This window comes from Gracilinanus agilis, chromosome 3, assembly GCF_016433145.1.
Source record: "Gracilinanus agilis isolate LMUSP501 chromosome 3, AgileGrace, whole genome shotgun sequence".
NCBI lineage: Eukaryota > Metazoa > Chordata > Mammalia > Didelphimorphia > Didelphidae > Gracilinanus > Gracilinanus agilis.
In genome coordinates, this window is record NC_058132.1 from 627,612,295 (window position 1) to 627,623,462 (window position 11,168).

At 36.6% G+C, this 11,168-nt stretch overlaps 1 protein-coding gene across 1 annotated transcript in view; it reads right to left on the minus strand.

Moving 5' to 3' along the window:
- The window catches only part of DNER (delta/notch like EGF repeat containing), a 226,749-nt gene that overhangs the window by 213,304 nt on the left and 2,277 nt on the right, over nt 1-11,168 (minus strand). Inside the window, exons 3-4 of the mRNA XM_044669452.1 lie at nt 7,648-7,742; nt 4,087-4,253 (exon numbers count right to left, since the gene is read on the minus strand). Of these exons, the coding sequence (XP_044525387.1) occupies nt 4,087-4,253; nt 7,648-7,742 (262 nt within the window). The remainder of the gene's footprint in view (nt 1-4,086; nt 4,254-7,647; nt 7,743-11,168) is intronic.

Consider the following 11,168-nt stretch of genomic DNA (forward strand, 5'->3'; position numbering starts at 1 on the left):
TGGGGGGGGGAGAGATTTTTAGTATAATAAAGCACCTTAAATGCATATTACTCTATAGAGTTCAAGGAGCCCATGTTGATTACAAAGAATTAATTTTGTTTCTTTTAAAATAAGAAAGACGATTTTAGAAACTGTGGATTAGCTCCCAGTGTGTGGGTGTAGCCAATTTGTCACTGTTGGGAAGTTGGCCATGCCTCCACAGGAGGTAACTTGTAACAACACTGCCTTCTGCCTTCATTGAATTTAAAAAAAGAGAATTGTGATCGCAATGATAAAACTACATTGAAACACCTGGAAGTTTCTGCACCGGAAATTAAAGAGGAATTGGAATCACAAGCTTTCAAAGAACAGAAGTTAAAACATAAAGGTTTTCACAACAAATGATTTTCAGTACGTCATAGACTAGAGGGTGATTTTAGAGATATTTTCCTCCATATTTTAGGTATTAAGTCAAAGAAGTGGGGGAAATAGAAGTTTTCCCAAAACATTTTAATTAAAGATGAACTTTTGAGAGAATGGTTTTTGCTACAAAAAGATCTTCACAAAACTTGAACTTCATTGAATAGGATTTCCCAGAAGACTGCTACCTACTTTTAATTTGATATGAGTAGAAGCAGACCAATATAGGGGCATCTTTACCTTTCAAATTCCCTGTAACCCCCTGGACTATAACCACAACCACAGTGCAATTAGTGAAAAAATTAAAAGCAGTATTTCTATTGTTTCTCCAATACAAACATCACTCAGACACCAAAGACCTTAGTTTTCTATCTTTAAAAAAGGGCTAGCTGGGAAAATTGGAAAATAGTATGGTAGAAGCTAGGAATAGACCAATATATCTCACACCCTAGGTCAAAATGGATATGTGTTAGGTAGAGTGATACCATAGCTAAATTAGGGGAACACAGAAAAGTTTACCTGACAGGTCTTTGGAGAAGGGAAGAATTTATGATCAAACAAGAGATAGAGAATATTATAAGATATAAAATGAATCGTTTTTATTATATTAAATTAAAAGACTTTTATACAAACAAAACTAATGTAACCAAGATTAGAATGGAAACAATAAACTGGGGGGAAATTTTTATAATAAATTTCTCTGATAAAGATATAGTATTTCAAATTTATAGAGGACAAAGTAGAATTTATAAGAATACAAGCCATTCCCCAATTGACAAATGGTCAAAGGATATGAACAAGCAATTTTCAGATGAAGACATCAAAGCCATCAATAATCATATGAAAAATTATTCTAAATCACGCTTGACTAGAGAAATTAAAATTGAAACAATACTGAGGTACCACCTCACACCTATCAGATTAGCCAACATGACAGTAAAGGAAAGTGGTAAATGTTGGAGGGGATGTGGCAAAATCCAGACACTAATGCATTGCTGGTGGAATTGTGAACTGATCCAATCATTCTGGAGGGCAATTTGGAACTATGCCCAAAGGGTTATAAAACTGGGCATAGCTTTTGATCTGGTAATGCTACTACTAGTTCTATATTCCAAAGAGATAATAAAAGAGGGAAAGGACCTAATTGTACAAAAATGTTTATAGCAGCTCTTTTTATAGTGGCAAAAAAAACTGGAAATTGAGGGGATGTCCGTCAGTTGGGGAATGGCTAAACAAAATGAATGTGGTACATGTTGGTGATGGAATACTAATGTGCTATAAGAAATGATAAACAAGATGATTTCAGAAAAAGCTGAAAAGATCTGCAGGAACTGATGCAGAGAGAAATACGCAGAACCAGGATAATATTATGTCCACTAAACAGCAATATCACAATTATCAACTGTGAAAACTTGGCTACTCTAAGCAATGCAGTCATCTGGGACAATCCTGAATGGCATGACAAAGAATGCTATCCATGTCCAGAGAAAGAATTGTTGGAGTCATCTTTCACATCGGTGTATTTATGATTTTCTTTTGGAGTTTGGTTATGTATGGGTGTGCTCTTACAATAGTGACTAATATGAAAGCATGTTTTACATGACAATAAAATAATTTTTTTAAATAGGGCTAAGATATTTCATAGGATTATTGTGAGGGAAATGTGCTTCAAACTTTGCACAGGAATATGACATCAAAATTATTATTTTGGGAGAGAGATTCAAATTCTGATATTAAGTATATAACAATATGCTTTGGTTTCCTTATCTGTAAAATGAGGACACCTGTAGTGTCTCTCTTTTAGTGTTGTCTTAGGGTTCAAATAAAATAATGACTATAAAAAACTTTGCAAATTTTAAATCACCATACAAATGTCAATAGTAATTATTATGTTTTATTATTATCTGGAAAGAATGCATTGCTGTACCCTACAATCTCAAAAACAAAAAAGCCAAATTCTTCCTCCAAATATCTACAAGTATAATTTTCTTCAATAGAAGGAAATTGTTTTTACAACTTGATTTCTAGTTTCCTTAGCAGTTGAATAGTGAGGCCTTGGAACATATAAGGGTCTCTTCTGCTTCTCTATAACAAAGTACTCCTAGTGGTCTCACATGTGACTTCATAATTAAATTATATCTATTCAGTGAAATATTTACTTTAAACACATGGTGGAAACAACTATATTCTGACTTACAGTGGGAGAGAGGAGAAATGTGGGGGTGTCTTTTTGTTTATTTTTAGTGAAACTAGACTAAGATAGCACTAAGGAAAGTCAAAATAGTTTACCTCTCATGTCTTTGCTGAACTCCATGTCCATCCCCATTTAGCTTGTCAAAAAAGGGCTACAATCCAGCAGTTATCTATGTCTACCTCTCTCCTCCTCTTTTTTTCTACTGCTCTTTCCCCTGGATCATCTCACTGAGATCCCTTCCTGACTCCACTTGCTTCCTTGCTAAAATCAAGATTATCACTCACCAATTGCTCTCCCAAAGGGATAAGAACTTGCCTACTCTGAGAACAGATACAAGTAGGATCCGTTGTTAGGTTACAAAATAATAAGTGGTCCCTCACCGGGACAAGGTAATCCTTTTATTCCTTCTTAATTTGATCCACTCACCTTCTGAGAGAAATAGAACTGGTTGGGGGTCCAGAGTTCAAGAGACAGGAGGATGAAGAAGCAAAAACTTCTGCTCTCCTGCCCACCCCAAGGAGAAAGGAAAGAGCCTTCTAATATGCTGACTAGGAGAAAGAAAGTGAGAGGGAACAGATAATAGGTCCAGAGATCTGGAGCTGAAAGAGAGGTCATCTACTCCAACTTCTTCATTTACAGGTAAGGAAACTGAAGCTAGGTGAAATGAGATGACTAGCCTAAAAAGTCATGCAAGTAACAAGTATCAGAGGTGAGATTTGAATCCAGGTCTCCTGATCCCAGAAACAATGTGTCCTTAAACCCCATCTACTATTTATGGTCATATTAGGTCAAATGCCAAGATTTCAGCAGCTCAGCTCTGTTCTCTTGAGATTTGGAGATTATCCTTTCCAGCAGAGTTTGGAATGAATATATGAAAGTCAATAGCGGTATCCACACAATCTTTTCCAAATAATAAGTCAAGTTAGAATCAAGGAACCTTATTAATAAAAATGGAGCACCCTCAATTCAATGTGGCTTAGTGAAACTAGCTAGAGGCAAGTGAGAGAGGGATGAGTTATTCTCCCTCCTTGCCCTGTCCCAACTCCATTACAAACAGCTAGAAGGTAATTTAGTATCATTTGTGATTATATATCACTAGGGATGGCTAAGTAGTCAGAATCCTAATAGAAAAATAAATTTATATTTGCTTGATATTTATCAACATTCTTTTCTCTCTCTCTCTCTCTCTCTTTCTCTCTCTCTCTCTCTCTCTCTCTCTCTCTCTCTCTCTCTCTCTCACACACACACACACACACACACACACACACACACACATACCCCTTAGTATCTCTCAAATAAATGTCAAAAAATACATTGGCAATGTTACCTTAGGAATGCATGTTATTCTAATGATCTCTGTCTTAAAATACCAGAAATGGTGACAATTATGGGTGTTCTTCATATCCAGGATTTCTAATAACCAATCAACACTGAAAAATTATAAAGAGGAGTTCCTTAGCATTTGGGAGGGAAGCATCTTTACATAAACTCACCAATAAAGTAATTGTTTCCCAAGACAAGCATTTCCTCAGAGAGCACGAGGCCGCCCATTGCTTGCAGGAGAGTAACACTTCTGCCATCTATAAGGGAGCATTGCTTAAACCCAGTTGCAGTGACCTTCCAGAGCAAAATGAGGGATGCTGTGGCATCTTTCCAAATCCTAAAAATGGAAGCAAAAGAGAAGGTGAGTCACAAAACACTTCTGAAAAAAAACTCACCTCACAAATCAGCCAATCAAACTACCAAAGAAGAAGAAAAAAATGATGAAGAGAGCCCCAACAGTTTGCCTTAGTTTCCTCATTTATAATAATAGGGATACAATAACATATTTGGGATACATATAATAGGGATATAATAATAGCATCTACATCTCAGAGTTGATGCCAAAATAAAATTAAATACTATCTGTAAAGCTCTTTGAAAACCTTAAAGGGTTATATAAATACTAGCTATTATTTTAAATAAGTAGTCATGCAGTTACTATTTTACTAATTTTTACATGGCTTTCTACATATAAAAATGGAGATTCTATCACCTATTCTGATTCAAAATGGAGAAAGTGATTGCATATATATATATATATATATATGTGTGTGTGTGTGTGTGTGTGTGTGTGTGTGTGTGTGTGTGTGTGTGTATACACATATAATAGGATATCCCAGTCTTAACCATCTTAATTTTTTAAAGTTTTGGATAACCATTTTAATAAGAAATACAAACTAAACATAGTTTTCTTTCATCTAAAAGTTTCTCCCACAATTCTTGACCACTTAAAAATGACCAGAATTTAAACGATAACAAGAGCTATCATTTACATTCCCCTCTTGGGTTTGCAAAGCACTTTCTAGAACTTATCACATGTGAGGTTAAAAATGCTACTAAATAATGTAGAGCATGCAGTTATTGTTCTCTGTATTTCACAAAGAACTGTGACCCACAGAGATAATGTGACTGGCCTGCGGTCAGAGGACTCTTCACTATATCACAGTTATTTAAAGTAAATGTATGATACAAAAGTCATAAAACATTAAGTGAAGGGTAACTGTTTTTAAATAATAGAATATATAAGACCCTAGAAATAATGCTTCCATTACAACAAAGCCCTGGTCACATATTCACAGTGTTCAGCTCAAATCGCTATCATTTAAGAGGGACCGGCAGAATTTCATGGTGGTTCATAGAAGAACAATAAAAATATATGAAGAGTCAGACTATAGACGCTTTTTTTAGAAGAAAAAAAAAGAACTGGGCCAGTTAGAATGGAAGACTATGGGCTATTCAAAAAGAACATGACAGGTAATATTATTCAAATAAGAGTACCTATTTATTCCCTATCTCATGGAGGCTAGAAGAAAAGGCTTTAATTTAGATTTTTAGGGATAAAACTTTTTTTCAAGGAAGTTTCAAACCAGTAGGTCAGGCATTCTCTAGCAACAGATTTCTTAGCCAATGGCTGCTGCCACATATGCTCAGTCAGCTTGGATTCCAGTCAGGGAAGCAATACAATCAACCAGAGATCTTTCTCCAGATCCATTTCTGGGCTTCCTTTGGCAGGATTCCCAACATCTATACCCAACCCCACAGGAATCGCAGGGCTTTTCAAAAATGAAAAAGTAGGGAGCAGCTGGGTAGCTCAGTGGATGGAGAGCCAGGTCTAGAATCCGGAGGTCCTAGGTTCAAATGTGGCCTCAGACACCTCCCAGCTGTGTGACCCTGGGCAAGTCACTTAACCTCCATTGCCTAGCCCTTACCACTCTTCTGCCTTGGAGCCAATACACAGTATTGGTTCTAAGGCAGAAGGTAAAGGTTTTAAAAAAATGAAAAAGTATTCCTCACAAAAAAAAATTGAAGATCCCTTATTTGGGGCATGAAAGGTATTCAAGTGCCATAATATATAAAATGGATAGGGTGAGGGCAGTTAGATGGTTCAATGGACAGAGAGCTAGGTCTGGAGTCGGAAGGACCTGAATTCAAATCTAGCCTCAGACATTTCCTAGCTGTGTAACCCTGGGAAAATCACTTAGCCCCAGTGGCATAGCCTTTAATGTTCTTCTGCCTTGGAACTAATATATAATACCAATTCTATGACAGAAGGTGAGGATTTTAAAAAATGGATAGGGTAAGAAGAATTTGTAATAATTCTCTTTGAAATCAAGAAGTTACAACTTCCTTCACAAAGGGCTTCAAAAGGGAACATTTCCAGTAGCGTAGTCAAAGCAATCTGGCCACCAACTTTATAAAAATTCTGGCAGTATACTAGAGCCAGGGAATTCTGCCTTAGAGTGGCACTCAATCCTATACATCTCTGGAATTTATTGGGTATATGACCCCGACAAAGCCTCTTCACTCTTCTGGGCTCTGCTGCAATATGGCAGGTGGAACAGACCTGGGAAAGGCTGGAAGCACGCTATTTCTATAGTCTAGAGAAGACTATGAGAACACGATGGATGGCTGCCTATCTGAGGGAAGAGACAAAGAGCAGATTCTCCAATGACAGCTTCTTTCATTCTTGCATTTGAGGTTTGTGTTGGATAAAAGCATTTCCATTTCACATAACCAAAATCGCTGTCTTTTGAGAATGCTTCTCTACTTGTTCTTGCCCTTAGTTGTTTGCTCATATTTTCTTTAATGCTGTGACCTTTTGTATTCGGGTAATGGCATCCCGTGGCATATGGTGCAAGAAGTTGTTCTAAGCCCAATGTTTATCAGCACATTTTTCCATTTTCTCCAAGGTTTCTGGACAATAAGGAGTGTTTTCTGTTCTGTCTGAGAGTCCATCTTCCATCTTTTGCCTTTGCATTGACTATCCTTATCCCATGCCTAGTCATGCTCTTTCCTCACTCTTACTTCCAGACTCAGTTCAAGCACCATTTTGTGAACAAACAGCAACAATAAATGTGAAGGATGAGGGAAAGGGAAGGCTCGAGGCTAACTCCAATATTAACACTTGGGTGTTTAAGGGTAGTGATGCCCTCTTTGAAAATAGGGGTTTCCTCGAGATTTTTATTCATCTATTTTGGGTCAGTTTCAATTTCCAATTTGGATATTCCATGAATATTAAATGGCTCAACCATCGTTAAAGGCTCCACATCTTAAGGCAAATAGGATTGGGGAAATTCTCACGCCTGCCTGCCTCTGGAGCTGGACCGCTGTCTTCTGCATTCTTAGCCTTACCATGAGGTGGCCAAACAATTTCACAGGTATAGACCATCAATTACATCATTTCTAGGAAAACTTCTTCCTCTGCTCCCTGGATGACAAAGGTTGTGCCCATACCTGAAACTGCTGAGATCTTTCAGTAATAAATTGCTTCTGTGGGGAGAGCATTTAGAGTTCGTCCCATTAAATGTTATTTAGTGGTCTCTCACAAACTAACTTAAAATTCAACCGGATGCTCTTAAGAATTCTTTGGGTCCTTTTTTATTTGAAAATTTCAGTAACTGCCCAGAAGATATAATGACCCAATCTCAAAATTTAGCAAACTCAGCTTTTCTCTGAGACCTATCAGGGCAAAGTCAGTCATCTCAGACAAGCAAACAAAACCATATCCTTACTTTACTGAAGTGTTTTGTGGTACTTCAAAGGATACCAGCCGGCCTCCAGAAGAGTTATTAGAACTGGCATTCCCACAGGCAATATCCGGGATTATCTGAAAGCAATAATGGCTGGTTATTTTTCATTCTTGATAAGTCGATAAGGCAAATAAATCTTATCAGAAGGAAATACTACCAATAGCATCTTCTCCGTTCTTGCTTATGGAAGAAAGAATAAACCCCTAAGAATGAAGAAACCATCAATCCTTCTAATACCCAGAGATTCCCTAATGGGCTTTTGATGAATCCAGGTAATAGAATAGATCGAGTATGAAGGAGGCAATGAAGGTTCTGATCTTTTTATTGTTCAATTTTTCATTCATCCAACAAATCCTTCTTGAGCACTTTGGGGATGGGGTTAAGCACTTAAAGACTGAGCTTAGTCTTTAAAGCATGTCATGCTAATTAAGAGAAAAATGTTTCCTAATTATGATGAAGAAAATCTACCAAGAACTCACAAATGATTTTTTTTAAAGGAGGAATGAAAGGCAGGGAGATGTATCTCAGTAAAAGTTCTCTATTTCAGCCATAAAAACTTGTGTAGGCAGCCAGGGTTGTCTAGTGCGGTCAGTGTCATTCAGTTTTGTTGTGTGTATGTATTTAAGTATGTATGTGTATGTGTATGTTTGCATGTATATGTAGACAGAGTTGTTTTCCTTTTTGTTTTGTCTTCTAATGACAGTTCCTAGAAGAAAACATTGGTATCTGTACTTGGTAAAGGGAAATGCCCTCTCCCATAGAAAAGGGGAAGATTCATCTTCCTAAGTTCAGATCTTGCCTCAGCCACTTACTGGCTGGGTGACCCTGGACAAATCATTTAACCTTATTTGCCTCAGTTTCCTCATATGTAAAATGAGCTGGAAGAGAAAATGGCAAATTCCTCCAGGATCTTTGCCAAGAAAACCCTAAAAGGAGTCACAAAGAGTTGGACACACCTGAAATGACTGAGAAAAAGAGAAAAGCAAACAGAAAATTATCTTAAAATGAAAAATCATTCCTTCAAAAGGAAGCATTTCATTGTCATATCACAGTAATGACCACTGGATTACATCAGGCGAATTTTTCCTATCCGCCCAATGTATCTCCACTCCCAACTTATCACCCACTTATATCACACATGAAAGAGAAAAAGGTAATTATTGAAAGCACTCTCTCTTCTTCAATTAATATCTTCTTACAGAATGGGAGTCATTGATACTTGACATCTGATCCCAAAGACTACAAGCCCTATTAATGAGATGATCCCTTTAGTGTTCTCTGAACATTGTCACCATACAGGGGTTTCAATCTCACCTGGAGGTCAGCCAGCATTTTGACCAGGGTCGATTAGCCACATTAGGCATATAAGGTCCAAAATATCCTCGTGTTTTTAAGTAGAATTAAGTCAAAATATATTTTTATGTACTCACTGATTTTTTTTACCTTATATATAATCCCTTGACTAAGAAATATCAATGGGATAGAAAGGTGGGACAAATCCATTTTTACCTTCACCATAAAGAGAGTTTAATTTCTTGCCAACCTATTCACAGATTTAAAGGGCCAAGAGATAATAAATTTCCTTTCAAAGAGGCTTCCAGAAAAACTGAGAATGGCATTTGGCATGTATTCAGGTGGCCTAACACAACTTGAGAATAGTTTTTTTTAAGTGAAAAGAGCCTAAATTCACGATATTTAAGGGCAGACTGGAGAAACAAGCACTGGAGCTCAGGGTGACTTCAGCCTTCATAACCAATTTGGAAAAAAATGAGTCAACTGATTAACATCTGTATTTTATCTACCTTATATCTGACTAGAAAAAGACGACAGAAGGAAAATTGCATTATAACTTTAGTAATAAAATGGAACCCTCCAAAAAAACTCAGTGGGGAAATAATCAGGTACATTTCTCAAACATCATATGACTTCTCTCACTGAAATTCCAAAATATTTAACAATACATACTCGTGATAGCTTCAACACTATAAATAAAATATATTATGAAAACCTTTATCCTTTCAATTCAGTTGAAAATAAATGCTTACATAATGGTAGACAGCATTTCTTCTCCAATTCCCATATCTATTACACATGTAAGTTAAAGAAGCTATTGAATAATCAGTCATTTTGCTGAGATCTGAGGTTCTATTAATAATTCTTTTTGCCATTAGGAAGGTATAGCTTAATAACTCATAGACAAGGATATCAATAAATAGAAGTTACTTTTATAATTTTACTTATAAATAAAAATCTGTGAAGTCAATCTCAAAGAGGACTCTATAAATAAAAATCTCTTATTGCAGAGTGACATTCATGAAATCCTTTCAAACTGGTAATAATTCAATTTCAATTATAATAAAATGACGTGCTACAAATAAGGGTAAGTTTGGTTTGTTGGTTTGTTTAGATTTTGGAGGGGTTTTTAGTTTATTTTAGGGGGATAAAGAGGATCTGGTTTCCTATTGATGAATTCCCAATGTGGAAATGTCTTCTTCTATTGTAGAGTTTCCATTTTTGAGCAACTTAAAGCCTTAGAGAGTCACTAAAGGGACTATGAAGTTAAGTGACTTGTCTAGGGTCACAAAACTAATATATTCCCTGGATCATAGGATCATAAAACTGAATGACTAGACAGGATCTTAAAGACTATCTAATCCAATCCCCTTATTTTACAGGTAAAAAAAAATTGAGGCCCAGAGAGAAGTAACTTGCCCCAAGGACACTCAAGTACTCAAGTAGTAAAAGGCTAATCCAAGTCCTCTTTTTCAATGTTCCACATCATTGGTCTCAAACCAAGATCTCCGGGAATTGAAGAGTGACCTTATACCCACTATTCTATGGTGCATCTAAGCAAAATTTATATATATAAAATGAACAAAGCCTAAAACATAAGCAGAAAAATCTTCTGATAGAGCATCTTTTGGAGAGATGCCAGAAAGCACTTTTAAGTTCCACTATGTTTTCTTCTAAAAAATTCCATAAACTGAACCACGATCTTCTAAATCTACCATTTAGTCCAAAATGCAAATGCAATCCCCCTTGAGAGATGGAAAACTGAGGTCTTTTTTAATAATAGTATCTAATAAGTAAATCATCCTAGCAAAACTGTATGTCCCTGGTTGCTTTTTTCCTTTGCATTGCCTTTTTCTGCTTACAAATTTATTGGCTGGGATAATACACATGACAAGAGAGATAGTGTGGCATATTAAATGGAGAGATATGACCTTGGAGTCAGGGGGATCTAAGTTCAAGTTCTGTCTCTGGCACATTACCTGGGGGATCCTGAGCAAGCCTCTTAACCTTCTCATGCCCCCAGGCTACTCTATAAAACTATAAATAAATAAACAAGTTACTGATTTGCATCTGTGGAGAATGACACTGGGAAGTGGGTGAAATTACAGATTGAGATAAAAGGAAAGAAGAAAGAAAGAGAGGAAGGAAGAAAGGGAGACAGAAAGAAGGAAGGAAGGAAGGAAGGAAGGAAGGAAGGAAGGAATGAATGA